At 57.5% G+C, this 17,535-nt stretch overlaps 6 protein-coding genes across 6 annotated transcripts; 1 reads left to right on the top strand and 5 right to left on the bottom strand.

Annotated features, from left to right (window-relative positions):
- Positions 1-62: 62 nt before the first annotated feature.
- B0H64DRAFT_450535 (uncharacterized protein) lies at positions 63-920 on the bottom strand (the record flags this gene model as incomplete). Its single annotated transcript, XM_062807129.1, has 2 exons — positions 636-920; positions 63-583 (listed from the first exon to the last, which is right to left on the bottom strand). Exons 1-2 carry the CDS (start codon positions 871-873, stop codon positions 63-65), a joined length of 759 nt encoding a protein of 252 aa, XP_062654619.1. The 5' UTR covers positions 874-920.
- A 924-nt stretch (positions 921-1,844) lies between these two features.
- Positions 1,845-3,430, bottom strand: B0H64DRAFT_409848 (Alpha/Beta hydrolase protein). The gene is made up of 3 exons (XM_062804747.1): positions 3,053-3,430; positions 2,790-2,993; positions 1,845-2,690 (listed from the first exon to the last, which is right to left on the bottom strand). The coding sequence occupies exons 1-3, from the start codon at positions 3,423-3,425 to the stop codon at positions 1,981-1,983; spliced, it is 1,287 nt and encodes a 428-aa protein (XP_062654618.1). The 5' UTR covers positions 3,426-3,430; the 3' UTR covers positions 1,845-1,980.
- A 619-nt stretch (positions 3,431-4,049) lies between these two features.
- On the bottom strand, positions 4,050-5,691 carry B0H64DRAFT_42413 (concanavalin A-like lectin/glucanase domain-containing protein). Its single transcript, XM_062805633.1, has 2 exons — positions 4,464-5,691; positions 4,050-4,383 (listed from the first exon to the last, which is right to left on the bottom strand). The coding sequence occupies exons 1-2, from the start codon at positions 5,497-5,499 to the stop codon at positions 4,259-4,261; spliced, it is 1,161 nt and encodes a 386-aa protein (XP_062654617.1). The 5' UTR covers positions 5,500-5,691; the 3' UTR covers positions 4,050-4,258.
- Positions 5,692-6,534: 843 nt separating this feature from the next.
- On the bottom strand, positions 6,535-8,445 carry B0H64DRAFT_330976 (uncharacterized protein; the record flags this gene model as incomplete). Its single annotated transcript, XM_062800970.1, has 2 exons — positions 6,535-7,940; positions 7,992-8,445. 2 exons carry the CDS (start codon positions 8,443-8,445, stop codon positions 6,535-6,537), a joined length of 1,860 nt encoding a protein of 619 aa, XP_062654616.1.
- Positions 8,446-11,050: 2,605 nt separating this feature from the next.
- B0H64DRAFT_446348 (uncharacterized protein) lies at positions 11,051-13,350 on the bottom strand (the record flags this gene model as incomplete). Its single annotated transcript, XM_062806906.1, has 5 exons — positions 11,051-12,153; positions 12,226-12,649; positions 12,723-12,881; positions 12,968-13,226; positions 13,298-13,350. The coding sequence occupies 5 exons, from the start codon at positions 13,348-13,350 to the stop codon at positions 11,051-11,053; spliced, it is 1,998 nt and encodes a 665-aa protein (XP_062654615.1).
- Positions 13,351-14,264: 914 nt separating this feature from the next.
- B0H64DRAFT_446347 (uncharacterized protein) lies at positions 14,265-17,409 on the top strand (the record flags this gene model as incomplete). Its single annotated transcript, XM_062806905.1, has 2 exons — positions 14,265-16,350; positions 16,415-17,409. The coding sequence occupies 2 exons, from the start codon at positions 14,265-14,267 to the stop codon at positions 17,407-17,409; spliced, it is 3,081 nt and encodes a 1,026-aa protein (XP_062654614.1).
- Positions 17,410-17,535: the final 126 nt, after the last annotated feature.

Here is a 17,535-nt window from a genome sequence, read left to right as displayed (position 1 = left end):
CACGAATCAGGGGCGTCGTTGCACAATCCCATTCCATCCCGTTGCATCCACCCCCGCGTGGCTCACTTGAAAGAGCGTGTCCCATGACAAACATTCGGCAATTCGTTGTATTTCTGTGCGGTGCTTGCTTCGCTGGTAAGTCCGACAAAGACCACCAGAACAGCCGCAGAGGCGGCGGTGCTTGACAAGATATGCACATGCTCATCCAAGAATGACGCCGCAAAGGCCCCAAAGACGGCGACGAACACAGTGGTGGATATCAAGGCAACGTATAACCCACCCCGTAGCATCATCAGCCACATAGGGGCGATTAGAAAAGTAGCCCCAATAGCAGAGACCCCCAGCCGGCTGGCAAGGCGTATGTACCGATTCTGGATTAGGGACGGGACGACAAGGCCCATATGGCTGTCCCACTTGTGTACGTCTTGGATGCCCATGCTGTCGAAACGGGCTTGCCTCGCACCTCCCAGTGATGCATCGAAAATGATACGATCAAGCTTCCTCTCGCCCGTCAGGTGGAAGGGGTCCCTGCTGGACGTCTGGTTCATTTTATCCATATAGTCATAGTCTTGCAACCCCTGGACTGTATCCATGCGATTAGCCATGTGCGATGTGTTCGATGGACGTGAAATTACCGTATCTGTGCAGATCATCCTCCCAACAATTCTCGGCGTCCATATTCTCATCGTCATCCTCATCGCCATTTTCATCTTTCCGACGTTGCCGATTCCACCTGGCGCACAGCCCCTTGCCCCCAGTTCGCTCCCCCCGTGCTATGTGGCGAGCTAATATCATCCGCAGGTGTACTAAGTGCATGTGTTGCACCTCGGCGAGGTTGACTTCGAAACTTTCTTCACTCTGCTTCGAGGACATGAATGACCAGGGCTGCACCTTCGTAACAAGATAACGCCCGTAGTTCTTCCAAATCCATTTCTCTGGATTTCCAACGTCAAGCCCATGTTTGACTCCCAAGCTCCTAGGAAAAGAACGGGCGGGCGGACCCTAGGTGCGATTGGAGAGGACTGTTAAGTTCATGTTGTAATGGAGGAGATCCTCTCCGGGTGGGTGGACGGCTATCTGTCCCCTCCTCCTGCTTTGGGAGTGGAGGGATGACGCCGGTTTCTTCATCCCCTATCCGATTCGCCATGTTGACAAGGACGTTCGTCACAATGCTGGTTTCGCGTCAACAGGACGTCACCTTCCGAGAATTAGGGTTTATAAAGAAGGTACCTGGCCCCGTTGCTGTCGTCAACGTGCCGAGAGTTTTACGTTCGAGGATGAGTTTGATCTATCATTTTCTGCCAAAATACTCGGCTGCCTCTCACCCTTGAGGCTTTCAGCCTACCTACACATTTTGTTGGCAACCATGCTCCCATGGCAGACCAATAATATGTGCACCGCGCTCTCACCGCGCCAATATTCAGCTCCCGGCGTCCAACCAGTGAGGTTCCATTGCAGATTGGGCCACGAACATCTGCAGGCACCCCATCTTGCTGGCTTTTTTGGTCACGATAACAGAGACCGGCAAGGTTCCCTGTGTTAGCTCCAAGTTAAAAACAACGAACTTCTTGTCATCACCCCGCCTTGACAATGTCAATGACGTACCTACGTTGATGTCACGTTCGAGGAGCCGGCCGGGACCGAAGAACGGTGCGATGGGAGTTTTAGTGTGCGTCGTTCGGGCCACAATGGAGGCAAGGCGACGGCGTGGGCTCGTCAATGGTATACTTTACTAGCACATCTCGCCCCGGACCTCCTGCCGCCAAGCTGCAGTAGTCTCGTCGGTGTCTAGATTGGATGATAATGGAAGGCGTTAATTCAAGTCCAGTAGCGCTTCGAGGACATAGCAGGATCGGGCGTGGTTCGGATTTGCTTTATATAAATCGGTAATCACACCCAGGCGGATACCAACATGAACAAGAAAAGGAAGCGTCACACTCATTACCTTACCACCATCAAAACTTCGTCTGCTTACCTTCATCACATCTTCGCCTTCGCCGACCTCACCCTGTCGCGCACCCTTCTCGCACCCCCATCCTTCCCAAACATTTCCCTCAGATCCCCGACCAAGGCCTCCGGCTTTTCCCACGCCGCAAAGTGCCCACCCTCCCGATGCACCCTCTCAAACACAACCGGCCCCAGCGTCCGCCCCCAAAGAGCAGGGGGAACAGCAATATCGCGCGGGAAGATGCTGAACCCCAACGGCACCCCACCAATCCACCTCCTCGCCCGCTTCATCGCCTCCCCACTCCCGTGGTACGTCTCGTAGTAGATACGCACGCTGGCGGCGGGCCCCGCGCGCGAGAAGAGGTAGCAGCTGACCCAGGTGAGCACCTCGTCGTCGGTCCAGGCGAAGCTGTCGCCGTCGGTCCAGTCGCACAACTTCTCGTACACCCACGCCAGCAGCGCCACGGGCGAGTCGGCGAGCGCGGCGCCGATCGTGTGCGGCCGCGTCCCCTGCATCACGTTGTAGCCCATGCCTTCGCGGTAGAAGTCGCGGGTGCGGGCCAGCCCGGCGCGTTCGGCGGGGGTGGAGCGGTGGAAGAGGGATCGGAGATAGAGGAGCGGGTGCCGGGAAAGGGTGGGTGGCAAGACATTTACGAAGTTGGTGTGGCTGGCGACGACGTGGTTGGGGTAGTCAAGGGCCAGAAGTCGTGTGATGGGGAAGCCCCAGTCGCCGCCTTGGGAAACTAACAACGTAAGGCAGGGGGTGGTTAGGGAAGAGGTTGTAAAGGCACCATGGGGACGGGCGGGGGGGGGGGGGGGGGAGAGGGCTTGCAAGCACGTACCGTATTTGTCGTAGTTGAGCTGTAACATCAGCTTGTGAATCGTCTCGGCGTACTGGCGGAGGCCAAAATCTGGTTTATTGACCCCTTCTGAGAACCCATAGTTGGGCAGGGAGGGGGCAACCACATGGAATGCCGGTTGCGAGGCATCCGCGGGCTCGGCGAGGAGATCAAGCATCTTGATCGGCTCCCAAAACCCGCCTGGCCCTGGATCGGAGTTAATATCAGTGACGAAACAGTACGTAGGTAGGCAAAGGGCAACTCACATCCGTGACAGAACAGCAGCGGGACTGCATCCGTCCGGCTGCTCTTTTGATGAAGGAAGTGGATTCCGAGATCCCCAAACCCGTCTACGTTAACCGTGGTTGTAAAATGCGGAAGTTGGTTCAGCTTCGCTTCGTGTTTGCGCCAGTCGTAGCCGTCTTTCCAGTGGGCTACAAGCCGTTTGATGTCCTTTAGGGGTGTGCCGTACTTTGGATCATTGCTGAAAGAGACTTCGTCCGGGAAGGTAGCTAGAGACAACTTTCTCTTGAGCGTGTCTAGCTGCGTGTCCGGAATCTCGATCTCGAAAGGTTGGATATTCTGCATGTTGTGAAAGATAAGCTGCTCAAGCTGTTGAGTTGGGGTTACCCCGTACATTCGGGAAATCGGGAATAATATAGTGTCGGCGGAGGCGCTGGGGGGAACCACGATTACAAATACAGAACCAAGTTGCATTACTCGCATGCATGTACCATCCCAGGATGCATAAGGGCGTGCAGCGTTGACGTCAGTGTTGTGCTGTGTAACCACCTATACCTGTCCCCCAACGCTCCGTTGTTGCAAGGTCAACCTACCTTGTCCCGGTGGGCGAAATAGAGCAGGATATTGTTCTTAGCACCGCTAGTTCGAGATGGTGCTCTTCTATGTAGGTAGTGTGCTAGGGATTGAACGAGACGTGGAAGTGGCAGACATCCCACCCCGGGCACCCAGGATGACTTGTGTTCAACACCCAATCGACGTGGGTGACATTTTGGCGGGTTGTCTAGCTCTCGGACGTTGCTTGAGGGGATGAAGCATGAAATGGATAGCGTCGCGCAGGAGTGTCTATATAGGAGGTGTCTTGTGCTGGTTGGTACAAGCTTGCTGAGAAGAGGAGCCAGGTCTTTGACTTATCAAGCATGCTCTTTGTGGGTTGCGTATAGTCTGTTGACGCTCTCGACCGGGAGCTACCATGTGATATCCCGACAGGGGCTCTCGAATTTCGTTCACCCAAAAACGTGGCAAATGTGACAATTTGCAACAAAGACCGAACAGTGAAGAACACCCGCCCACCGGGCAATTCAAACTCGAAACCCGAACTAAACGCTTGGCCCAAGATTTGCTGCAAGTTGGGACGGGAACATCACTCACACAACCCCAAAACACTCAAGGAAACTTGCAAGCGACAGTAGGATCAGACAACATGAGGACACACACAAAATCACCGCACATCACAAGCACTGAGAGTAAAAGTCGTTTTGGAACCGGCACGTCGAGCCCGCCTCACAACTCTGGCATCCATTCCACGTCCTACCAGCACACTGGCCATACTTGGCCGAGGCACACGCCTGCGGGGCTACAGAACAACGAGGCAAACCGTCAGCATGGACAGCATGGATAGCAAGGCCAGCCTAGGGACCGCTCTGGTACACCCACCTCCCGTCAGAAGCACGGGCGTGCCGATCTTGGTCGTCTCGTCGATGCTGCACACGTTCCTGCAGCCGCCCGGCCGCTCCGTCCCGGGGTCGGTGCTGTTGTACACCATGTCGATCCAGCGGATCTGCATGTAGGCCTCGCCGCCGACCGTCATGTTGCCGGACCAGCTGCCGCCGTCGCTCCACGTGTTGAACATGACCTGGGCCGGGTCCCGCGGCGCCTGGAACGTGATGCGGCTCGCCAGGTGCCCGTTGACGAACCACGTGCTGCTGCCGGGGGTCCAGTCCATGCGGTACTCGGCCCAGTCGGTCCACCGGCGGCCGTCGGGCAGCGTGGTGTTGCGCGTCGCGTCGGGGATGTCGCTCGTGCTGTTCCACGCGGGCTGGTTGGTGTACTGCACATACGCGGGCGGGTCCCGCGTGAGGATCTCGAGGTCGGCCTCCTGCACCAGGCCAATCTCATCCGACTCCGGCGGCGGCCGGTAGGTGAACATGGCCGTGACGGCCCCCGCGGCGCCCTTGGTGCGGGCGTGCATGCGCACTGAGAGGAACTGGTAGCCCAGGCTAATCGATTCCAACTCGGCCGAGGACTGGAACTCGGCGTGGCGGACTGTGCGGAGGGTCATATGCGTCGTTTGTGGCTGCTCCTGGTCCCGCTCAATGTAGATATTGTTGGGGCTGTTGACCATTTTCACCGTGGCATCGTTGAGTGTGCTGTCGTTAAGTTCAAGCAGGGCCGTGTTGTTCCAGTTCATGATGGCCCACGAGTTGGTGAAGAGGTCCGAATTCGAGAAGAAGGCACTCGAGGGTGGCGCCTCGGCATTGGCCTCGAAGCTGTCGATGGGCTCTGGCACGCCGGCATACTGATGTAGCGCCCGGAAATCGAAGAACTTATGGTGCGAGAAGAAGTCGGTAACTGTTGTGTTGGTGTTATAGCAGTGGCAGTTGGAGTCGGTTGTTAGAGGGAGAGCTCCCTGGGATGTCGTTACCATGGAGGCTACGACAACCACGAGGGCAAGACTCCGTGCCGAGGCCATGGCCAGCTACGATGCACTGTATCAATGCCGGATGAGTAGCTTTGCGCGAGTCCAACCTCGATCTCAATGGTGCTCTCTGGTGGCATTCAAGTACTTCCTAGGAGTGTGAGAGGGAATTTTCTTGGCTGCAGGTGCCAAGGAGGCCTCGCGCCTCTGCCCGCGCGTCTCGGCAATCGTAAAGGGGTGTGATCGGCCGGGATTGTCGAGAATAAAAAGCACGTCCCAACCGCTGAAATACCGGGTGCAATCTCTGAAATGCCGTGTGAGGAGCGTGTTGTTTGTATATTAAAAGGGCCGAGTTAGGCAGCCAGCCAACGGTTTGGTCACCTGCCGCCTTCGTCAAAATGCCCGGGGTTGGTGTGGCAGTGCATGGACACAATTATCGTCACCAAGACAAGGAGGAGCACTTCAACAGGCCATACATCGACATTACCGGCAGTGAATAGTTGGGTGCAAACTCGTGGAACGGCCCGTTATATACTTGGTGATTTTGTTCGGGATCAGCCCAGTGATCGTCGATTGCTTGCGGCGACAGACGCGGGCATTTAACCGCCATCTCCCGAAGCCAGTAGGTATCGCCTGGGATATAAACACGCGCACCGCCAGCAATTCCCGCCACCAATTCCCTGACAACGTCCGGCATGCCATTGAGAGAGCCTTCCGGATATGGTGCCAGCACTCCACATCAGCTCGGTAGTCGCACCAAACAGGGCCTGAGCAATTTATAGCCCATTTCACACGGCAGCGCTCGGTTTCGAGTCCGAGCTCTCGGCTCGTGAATTCGGTTAGGTCGGGGCTAACCAGGGAGATACACACTGAAGCCGGAGGCGTATGGCTCCCCGTAACAAGGCCGAGATCCGCGGCCGTCTGGTGGCAGCGGGGGGGTCAGACACGCGTGTTGGTGTGCAGCAACGAAGGAATAGCGTTGCGGTTGGGTGATTTCTTGCGTCGGAGTGGTCGGGAGTGTCAATGTTGCGTAGCGCTCCAGGCGCGTTTTGAAGCGCCCAAGACTGACCAAGGACGTTGGCGGAAGTTTCAGAACAGGTACTCGTCCCATCGGTCCTCATGATAGGCGTAGAACAACTCATCTAGGCCATGCCCGTGGTCTTCGCCTAGCCGCTGTAAGAAATCGCTGAACGTCGGTGGCCGGCGTGCTTCCCTTTCTGGATCCGATTCTTCGTCGGCCGAGAAGTAATATTCAGATGCCTCGTCCTCCTCCTCCAGCTCGAGATCTTCCTCTGGCGCGAGCTGTTCGATCTCTCCATCGTCTGCCTCCTCGTACTCTTCTTCCACTTCGAAATCCTCGTCATCCTCGTTGGCCGGGACCTCATCTTCATCTTGGTATGATGGAAGAAGATCAAAGGTCCTAAACAATATCCCCGCCTTCGCACAGCGTTGCCGGGCTGTTTCGACCTCTCGACTAAAGCGCTTATGGAACCTACTTTCCGCTGGCCACGAATGTATGGCAAGAGAGATGCTGGACAGCTGGTGAGCCTTGCTCGCGCACAGACACTCGACGCCGTGGAGGATCATGTCCAAGTTAGCGAGGTATGTTTGTTTCCAGTCCCTGGCGGTACCCCATTCGCAAACAAGAGTGAAATCGCGGACCGAGCGGGGCAGCAGCTGGCATAGCCGCTCCCCGTCATCCTCGTCTAGGATACCCAACGTCCCAAAGACGCCTCGGTAATCGAGCATGACGGTTTCGAGACGCGTAAGCTCGGGGATGCACCGTAGCCGGTGGTTCTCGGGTTTCCTGGGGCGTTCCATGCCACGAGTCAGATAGTGCCCTTCGGATAGGGAAACTAGTTCAAGGGTCCGTAATGAGCCCGCCAAGCGAAGAAGCGCGTCGCTCAGCGTTGTACCGTCCGGCAACAGATCGCGGTCTTCGTCCGACGAAGTCGCTTCAAAGTGCACGGCCAGGGTCTGCAGGTTGACACAAGCGAGACACAGCGCGACCAGCCTTGGTTCGTGGATATGGCTGCCGTAGAGACGGAGATGCTCGACGTGCGGCAGCGGCGGAAGTACGGCGTCGGGCTCGACGATGCTGTCGGCCGACGCGCAGCACAGTTCGAGCGTCTTGATGTTCGGTAGCAGCGGGAGAGTCTCGACGGCATGGTCGGCTATCAAGCGGGAGAAGGTCAGCTGGCGGTCGCCGTCCTCCCTCTGGCAGTAAATGCGTAGCGATGCGAGGTTCCGCATGCGGCGAAAGGGGATGAATTCAAACAACCTCTCCGCGATGGGTGAGTAGCCTTCGGCCCGGTAGCGGATGATGGCGTCGCGGATGGCTGGTGCTGGTAAATCGGGATGGTCCAGGCCGAACTGCGAGTCCGGACAGGCCATCAGGTAGTCCCGCAGGTTGGGCGCACCCAGAACTATGGTCTTGAGGAGCTCCAAGGCGATGGTGCCGTGGTAAGCCCCGCCATGTTGACTGTCCCAGCTGACTGACACCAGTTAACAAACGTTCGCGGTTGGCATGTCGGCGATAGCCCTACCTCCAACTTGTCTTTCCCACTCGCGATGCACCTCTTCGATGGTCCCGGCGGCGACCACGTCTACGAGACAAGCAATACTGCGGATCCATGGCCTGATTGCCACGTTGGTTTCCATGCGGCATTGGAGCGTGACCAATGCGCGTGGTGTGGGGATGACGAGGGTATGGTACAGCAGCGGCTTGGCGATGGCGGCGAGACGCCGTGATGTCCGCGCGAACGACAAGAGGTTGTCGTGGCAAGCGAGCCAGTCAGCCCACTGGTGACCAGCATCCCGAAACTCCCACGTGCCAGAGTCGCGAAGCGCAAAACGCGTAGTCAGGGGTTGCGCGGGGACCAAGGCCTCGGCGATGGGCCGCAGTAGTTCGGTCGGTAGGTGTTCTAGGGAATGGTAGCGTTGACTCGGGGGCTCCGGCACGGACCCCTCGGTGCGGCCGCGGGAAACCGGCGATGTCATCGGGGGCGGACAGGAGAACTCGGCTAAGGGTTCGGACCGCGGGTCAAGCGCACTTGGCCTGGAATGCCGCACTGGCGCTGGGGCCGTGGCGTGCACCCGGCCCTGGGCAGAAAATAAGAGCGATATGCTGGGTGAGTCGTACTGGCGGGTGCGCCGTCGGAGCCGCATCAGCGTTGCCCACAGACGGCCGTGATTCACGCGATGGCACGGTTGGCGGAGATTTCTTCAAAAGGGCGCGGTCGCTTACGGCCAATCGGGGCAATTTTGCGGCGTTTAAGCAGCGCGGAGGCCATCGGCAACTTCCGATCTCGGCGCCGGGTCCTGCTGGTTTCGTGGACAGATTCGACGCTCTCATCGCCATCATCGACTATTCGGGAAGCTGCTCGCCTGGACGCGTGTTAGTGGATGGGCACGAGGTTGGCTCTCGACCAAGGGCCCTGCCGCTGGCCACGTTGCAGGGCTGCCAGGAAGAGAAGCTGGTGCGGCAGGGAAACAACAGGGGGTAGTAAAGAGGTACCACTGCCTGCAGACGGCCCCTTTTGGGGGGATGATTCAGCGCGCCGGGGCCCAAGTCCGGACGCCGTTCAGGCCAGCCGACATCGCTCCGGTGTGGTCATTTTTATTACACGCGCTCCCGCAAATTTTGCCGCAGTGCAGCATCGGCCACGGCAACCCGCGCCCGGATTTCGGTGCGGCGGTCGTCGTGCGATTTGGGCCTCTCAAGGTCGCACATGGTGGGTCGAGCATGGAGACTGGGCGGCTCCCCACCGCAGCCGAGCCGGGACGGACCCAGCGGCCACGGTCCAGATTCAGCAGGTGCTACAGCTTCATTTGGTTCGCCGGATGGCGGGTGGACGCCAGAGCCGCCAGCAATGGGGCGAATTGTCCAATCAGCGACATCAAGGGAGGCGATCCAATCCTCTGAGAGAAGCTGTCGTCACCGCTCCGTCTGACCCTCGACGCTCGACCGTTTGTTTGCCGGCGAGGGAGGGCCGCCACAGGAACAAGAGAGGGATTAAGGCATCGCGGTGTCGGAACAGGCCTCGTCAGCAGAACCGGGGATAACGCAGGATATTCATCATCGGTGCTGGCTGGTGTCGAGCGGAGGGGGGACATGAAGGTTTAACGCGATCCGGAAGGACGACGGCCCTGTGAGTCACCGGGACCACCCGAATTGCCAGGCCACCGTGCACCGATCTCTCGTTACGTTTGTCTCAATGGCTTGCTGTCGTTCCGCTGACCGGGGACTGCTCGATTTGCCGATCGTGCGGCAGCGAGCACGGCCCACATCTGACTCGGCCTCACCCTCGGTGCCTCGCTCGCAAGGAAACAATCGGCGGAGTGGAGAAGAACTTGGTCGTCGGTCTCTTGCCGGCTCACGGAGAGATTCCGGAGGGCCGGATGGCCGGAGGTCCGAAACCATGCTCGATACCGGTTGTTAAAAGTTTCTACTCCCCAAATTGGCTGTTAGTCGCGAAACTTTGGATTTCCTTTAGGCTCGACGGTAGCCGAACCTCCTGCCCAGCCAGCAACAAAGTCGGGGCCATGCTACGGTCCGGACTGATCCGCACCATCCGATGCCAGCTCCAGCTGCCTAATCCAGCGATGCCGAGCCGGGCCACTGGGTTGACTTCATTGCCAACCGCGTGTCTTGATTGATGTGGCGATCGTTCCGCATGACCTGGCATCCCTCCTCTGCGGGCGGGAAACTCGAGGTTTGTTGGAGAGCCCGTGTCGCCAGAACCGCATCCATACTCGTCCAGGGCGCATGGCTGGGTTGGTGATACCGCATCCTGCGAGGGGCAAACGAGAGGGTTCGAGAAGAGGCATGCTGGCGGTGGCGGGATCCAAATATGTAGGTAGGTCGGTAGCCACGGGCACCAAGCGCCGTTGAATGCGTGCGGTTGACGGGGCCGTGCTTCGAGGGTGCGTCGCGGTAATTTACGCCGCGTTATGCCCGAGCTTAAGCCGTTGCCTGGGTCGTGGAGGCATTATTATTGGGAATGAACGGTGAATAATTTGCGAAGTCGCGATAAAACCGCCGACGACTCCTGCAGTCGGTCTCAAGTTGTATTGTGATTTGGGGGGACGGAAGGAAGCACAGGAAAGTAGGGGGCCATCGAGGGAAAGAGGCGGCCGGCGAGCATGAACTCGGCAAGTCAAGTGGGGCCCTTACATGCCAACAGACTCCCTCACTTGAGAACCTCCACTGCTGCCCAGGGTGCGGAGGGGCATCGATATGCAGCGAAAAAAAAAAGGTTCTGCCGAACAAACACGACGCACACATCCAATAAACACGACAAGCACAACACAACACGCAAAATATAAAACAGCAAGGTAATTACAGCAGGTAATTACAGCAGGTACTAGTGGAATGCCTGGTATTATTGTTTTTAGAACGAAGAGAAAGGAAAAAGCACAAACATTACCCGAGGAACCTATGTTAGGTGCCGACAATGAATGTAACTGAACGCCACCCCACCGACGCGCCTCTGATCGCGGCCTCGACCCAGGGGACCCGAGTTCTCGCATTGGTTGCTTCGGCGCAAAAGTCAACACCACCACCACCTGTGAATCTTTGTTATAAGAAGAGCTGGGTCCCAGTTCATGATCGAATCCCCGAGGTACTGGTGCCAGCTTGCATGGCCACCGGCCAGTGTTCGAACCGGGGTTGAGCTGTCAGCGTCGGAGCCACCGAATTCAGGCCCACGGGTTCAGGTGATGGAACCTGCTCTTCGCCCGTCATCAACAAATCATTGATGTCTCTCTCAAACAGGGATGCATAAGACCGCCTGCCTAACGTGTGCGCTGCCAGCAGCGACACGTGCCTGTCGGATGAGACCAGCGACTCAGCCAACTTTGTGCTTCGTTGAGGGCTGGTGAGCAGCACCCTCAGCGCGGGACCAGTACGGAAGTCCTCAACCAAGTCCAGCAAGGCGCCGACGATGGTCACGGCATCTTCCTGCCACCCATACAAGGCAGTCTCGATCTCGGAGACACCGTCGATGATACAAAAGACGGGCCTCGACGGGTCGATTCGAACAAAGAGCTCGCAAAAAAGACGAGAAAGGCTAGGGATGTCGTGTGTTTGGATACCAGCAAGGAGTTGATCATCGATGAAGTTTAGCGGTGGTACCGGCACTGCCCAATGGTTTTCCGCATCATGGCTCTGCACGAGCAGCTGGTGAATTAGGTTGCGGATGAGCCCACTCGGCCCATTCAGGGGCTTTCGTCCCAGGTGCTGGCCACAAAAGTGATGGATGACCATGGGAACCGGGCGGTCCTGGTCGCCGTCGCTTTCCGTTTTCATCATCGTTCCCGCGAGGGATGCGCAGATTGCCGACATGGGCGTCACCTTGTCCGCCGCAACGTTGCTGCAGTGGCCATCGACCAGGATCAGATCCGACGCCCAAGGCGGCGCTTCAAGCCACTTCGTGAACCGTTTCACTTCCATGAGGCGGTTGCTTCTGGTGCCGATATCGGCTTTGAGATGGTAACTCCGCCGCGTCACGTCATCCAAGACTTCAACCGCCGCGCCTTCCGGCAGCTCGAGCGCCCCGAGTAGCTCTTCGAGGCTCATCCGCGGCGTCGCCGGCGGAGACGCGGGTTCGTATGACGCGTCAGTCTGGTTTGAGGGCATAAATGTTAGTATCCCCGGGACTGTTCCGTCTGCCATTCGTAACCACGGCAATGCAAGCTGTGGCGGACCTGCCGATGCGGGTTAATCAATCTCTCGCTGCCACTCGCCATTGCTGTGTTGCGGGGCGAGGAACCACTCACCATAGAGGCTGAGATATGGTTGTTGGTACCAGCCACTGTCGCCGTCGCGAAGTCCTTTCAATAACGCCGCAGCTTCGAGCATCTTTTCGGTCGCCGTCTGGAGATGCTTTTCTCGATCAGCGCCCGAAAGCTGCGATTCGAGCCGCGTAATACCATCGACTATCGCAGCCCGGATACCGTCGACCCCCGACTTTACAGCCTTGACATCGGCGTTGATGACAACGTTGCTTGCAAGTATGCTATGCTGCGCCACGTGTATCTCACCGACCGTCCGTTCTGTTGCCGCCCTCGAACATCGGTCCACGCGCTCCGCCGCCCGTGAAACCTGCGCAAGACAATTATCCACGACTTCGGCTTCTTTTCCTGGACGTTGTTTCCACAGCCGCACGACTAGATCAAGCATTAGGGTCAGGTCACCAAGCGCCTTGGGGGGGATGCAACTTGCCTCTATTTTTGTGAGGGTGACTGCGCAACAAAATCCCGATTAGTATCGCAACATTCTCCACCAACGTGCTATACAACTTCCTGACCGCATGGAGCAGGTCCGCCGCGCCTGGGAACCGCATCCCAGCTTGCACGGCGTCCATGAATGTCTCAGGGATACCCTCAAACGCTCGAAGGATCTTGGCGCGGGTCTCCAACCGCAAGGAAACCATCTATGAACCGCATCGGCTCAGCTCAGAGCTCGAACGGGGAAAGCTCGACCGCAAAAAGCGTGGAGTAAACGGAAACCGGCACTCACCTTGCACAAAGTTGTCAAGCCACCGCGCAGGACGCAGAGGCCGTCTTGGTCCGGTATCATCCCCGCTAGGGACTCAAGAACAGCAAGCTCAGGCCCCGACTTTCTCAACCTCGCCCGCACCGAAGACCTCTCGGCCTTGGCGTCGTCTTGCGCCGTGGCTGACTCGATGGCGTCGATAACATCCTGCCAGCAGTAGGAGTGATTGGGAAGACAGGTCTCGTCGACAACTTCGACGTCGTGCAACACCTCGATAAGGGATCTGGGCACGGCCGTGTGAGCCTACGACCGTGAACCTGCAAATCAACATGGCGAACCGGAACAACGACTTACTGGGGCGGGGGGATGAACTCGGAATTGTTGGAGGGTTCCTGCACTGCGTCCATTTCCTGGCAGAGAACCTCACTATCGTTGCTTGGTGCGTCCTCACGCTGTTCTCTGCTGATCGGGATAGAATTCGGGCCAAGTTCACGCTGAATGTAAACGAAAACACCCCAGTGTTGCTGGTGGGGCTCGCGATTTTGAACTGGACGAGTGTGGCAACAGCTGTCGGGAAATTCTACAAGTAGGGGTTTGGTGCTTTGCGGATTTAACTCCAGATTGGCCGCGACCGACACGGGACTTACAAATGTACAGGCACAGTAAGCCAGCCTTCGGCCATTGCTGCGCCCGATGTCAAGCACCGCCCTCGCCCACGCCACAGCGGCTCCGAGAACGCCAAATCAACCTTGTGTGTTCACCCCGCCGGAGGGATGGGGGTGCCGCGGAAGCTACTCGAAAAGGGAAGTCCACCGGGAGGGGAAACAATCACCTCCTCTCATCTTTGCTTCCCTGGGTGATGACCGAGAGGGAGCTGAGGCTGCGGCAGCTATGTGGGGTTCCATGATTGGCAGAAGGATGCGGAGCACACTGTTGTGCCATTCACCTGCAGACGCACCCGATGCAACCCCAGCTCTGCTTCATTGGTTCGCAAATGGGTGCCTCAATCGGCCTTGAATCCTTCCTTGAAAGGGCGTGAAGAGGGACAGAGCCTCGCCTCCAAAAGAGGGGCAAAAGGCAGACGGAGCGGCTGAAAGGCGAGGTAACAACGCGGATCGAGCCCGAACAAGATTTTTGAGCTTGAACTCGAAGCCGCCGCTCAGTATATTTATTGCCAATGACCCCTGCTGCGCAAGCATCGACGGCAGCGTTTCCGTACATGTTCGCAGAGTCTCAACATCATCCTCGCAAGCTATCTACGAGCCCGCCGTTGTCAGACAGTAACTGTCGACAAACTATCTACTGATAATCCGCCGGCAATATGCCACCTCCCGCGGTTGAAGGAAGCGTACAAGTGGGCGATGTGGCGCCACCCAGACCAGGGGTCTTCAATTACGAAGAGAGCGAGTCGGCATCAGGCATCGACCAGTCGCAGACCGAAAGGCCCCAGGCCGAAAGCCCGGATACCGAAAGCCCCCAGGCGCAACAACCTCCACAGCTACTTAGCCCTATAAAGCCTCAAGGGGAGCGGACCACCGGAGGAGGGGCAGCAGATGGTACGGCCATTTTACAGCCGCCCCCAGATGTGCCCATCATCGCCCAAGCAAGGAAATGCACCTTTGAGCAATTTGTCAACCGCTTCTCGCCCGAAGAGGCGGGTTATGCCATCGAGTACCTCGAAGCAGGGACGGAACTAGGCTTCGAGATGGCTAAGGAGGTGGGGAGGCGGCGTCTGGCCAAGGTCAAAGGTCACGAAGGACAGAACACCATGGAGTACAAGAGCAGACGATTCGACGGTGGCCTCTCGAGCGGTACCTGGCTGCAGGCTGTGCGGATTCAGTCTCAGATGGTGCTCAAAATTCTCGCCGAGGTCACGGGCTACAACTGGGGAATTGAGCCGCACACCTTCATGCGGCCCTTCGGGCACCTCATTCATTTTCACCCGCAGATCAAGGAAAAGCTCGAGGCACTCAGGACCGCCTCACTGGAAATAGAAGGGGATTTCATCGAGAAGGATTCCCTAGAGCACCTCGAATGCTACGTCTCGTTCGTGGACGACCATCTCATGCCGCTCGTCGATCAGTTTGCCGACGCCAACCATTCCAACCCAAAGCGCATCCGATACGAGGACCTGTGGTATCTTTTCAAGCCTGGTGACCTGATTTACCTACCACGAAATACACTGCAAAAGATGTTGAGGAGTCGAGGCCGCACGGAAGCATATCCAGAAAGCGCAATTTACCAAACGATATGGAGACTCGAGGTCTTTGTGCCGCATGAAGGGGACCTGGAGCTTCCTATGATCGGAAGCGCCTCGTCCGACTGGGAGGCCAAGACGAATCTCTACTTCGTCGACTACGATGGCTCCGCCTACAAGCCAGTGTCGCTCAGCGTGACAATCGACCATTTCGACGGCGAGAAAGACATTCGGACCTTGAATGTCTTTCCGATACGATTCGTTCCGGACCACGAAGCCCTGATCGAGAAGAGTAGAGAGTGGGGCGAAAAGTTCACGCAGTGTGTTGAGCAGCGACATGTTTCGTATAAGGCGTGGACGCTTCTAAACGATCCGTTGGGGTGGCGATACGTGCACGATAACAAGGGCCGGCCCATTACCTCCCCTGAGTTTACTGACGGGGATGTCATTATCGATTTCCAAGAAGCCTTCAACGCCCATCCGGAGTGGAAGTACAGCCACGGCCTCCTAGAAAGATGGTCAAGCGACGCCCTCACCACCCGCGACAAGTTTCCCATCCTTCCATGGTCCGACGTCTCACGATCCAAACTTCTGTCCGAGTGGATTAACATTACCGTATCAGACGATGACATCGACTTCCTCGAGGGCAAGGACTTTGCCAAGAAGCATCCTTACGAGCAGAACGGCATTGACAAACCGCCTCATGAGGATCTTGTCCTGCTTCCGCGGCGTCTCCTAGGTTACGGACTCCATGAGCGCCGCTTTCTCTTTTTGGACGTGGACAAGGTCAAGGTTAAGCGTGAAGAGGACTTCGACCCTTTCGACTTTCTGGAAATTGACCCCGCCAACAAGCACATTATCCACTGTCTCCTGACTGACCACTTCAACACCAAGGCGGCGCGGAAGAAGGGCGAGATTGCGAGCCAGGACCCGATCCCGGGAAAAGGCAACAACCTCGTGTTTCTTCTCCACGGCCCCCCCGGGGTCGGTAAGACGGCTACAGTTGAAGCGGTGGCCCAGAAATACCGAAGGCCGTTGTTCGCTATCACGTCTGGAGACCTGGGCTCGACGCCCGACGCCGTAGAGTCCTCGCTGAACGAGATATTCCATCTCGCTAATGTTTGGGACTGCATCCTCCTCCTTGACGAAGCCGATGTATTCCTAGAAGAACGAGAGAAGAACGATCTCAAAAGGAACGCTGTCGTGTCGGGTAAGTTGGTGGTACCTTTTTCTCTTTCTTGTTCGTCTCCAGTGCTAACGTCTCGCGCTCAAAGTCTTCCTCCGGGTTATGGAGTACTACAACGGCGTGCTCTTCCTCACCACGAACCGACCCGGTCAGCTCGACGAGGCGATAAAATCCCGTGTCCATAGTGCGCTACTTTACCAAACCTTGAGCCAGGCACAAACTGAGAAAGTGTTTCGTATGAATATCAAGAGGCTCGAGTACATCGAAATGCAACGCGGGAAGGTACTGCCCGACTCGTCTCAGCCGTACCTACAGGCCGATAAGACGGGCATTCTAGCCTTTGCTGAGAAGCACTGGAAGGAACACGAGTATGATGAGCTGGGCCGGTGGAACGGGAGGCAGATCCGCAACGCCTTCATCAGTGCGGCAGCATTGGCGCGTGGCGACGTCGACAACGGTTCAGGCGAAGGCAGGCCATCCGTCACCGTGTTAACGGAACGGCACTTCCAGGGTGTGGCAAAGAGCATCACGGCCTTTGACAAATATATGGCCCGGGCCCGCGGAGCCCTCGACTCGGAGCGCGCGCGGACCCGAGAGGATCGACCGGCGCCGGACGAGGACGCCGAGTCGGGGCGGAGCCGCCGGCCCCTGCGCAATTCCGGGTTGGCCCGCCCGTCGCTCAACCACACCGGGGCCGTGCCGCAGACGCCAACACCCTCCCGTCACTATGCCCAGGCGCCGGTATCACCATCTCCGTCGTATTACGTCCAACCTGTACCGCAGCCGGCTTTGTCAGCCGCCGGTCAACAACCGTATAGCGGTGGCTACGCCTATCCGACACAGATGTACGGAACCAGTCCTGGCGCCCCGATGCCCGTCTGGTCGCAGTCCGTCCAACAAGCCGGTGCACCACAAGGGCCTCCGCCCACAATGCATTCATCTCCTCATGTACAACAATATCCCGCCATGGTCCACCAGGGCAGCAGCGACGGGGGGTTGGCTGTGAGACAAGGTGTGCCCCAACCGCTTCCCCCGCGGACCCCCGATGGGTCTAGCTCGCAGCAGGGTAACCATGGGGAGTAGGTGTCAGGGGTCTTCCACTTGAGGGCTGGTGGAGTAGACTCCTACAAGCCTGGGGCATTTCAAGATTAAAGCAGGCTACCCAGGTAGACTGAACGTAACATCATAAGCCGTTAAGAAGGCAAATTC

The sequence above is a fragment of the Chaetomium fimeti genome, assembly GCF_033439085.1.
Source record: "Chaetomium fimeti strain CBS 168.71 chromosome Unknown B0H64scaffold_10, whole genome shotgun sequence".
In the NCBI taxonomy this organism is placed as follows: domain Eukaryota; kingdom Fungi; phylum Ascomycota; class Sordariomycetes; order Sordariales; family Chaetomiaceae; genus Chaetomium; species Chaetomium fimeti.
Note: the sequence above shows the minus strand (reverse complement) of the source record. Positions and strands in the feature narration are given on the sequence as shown.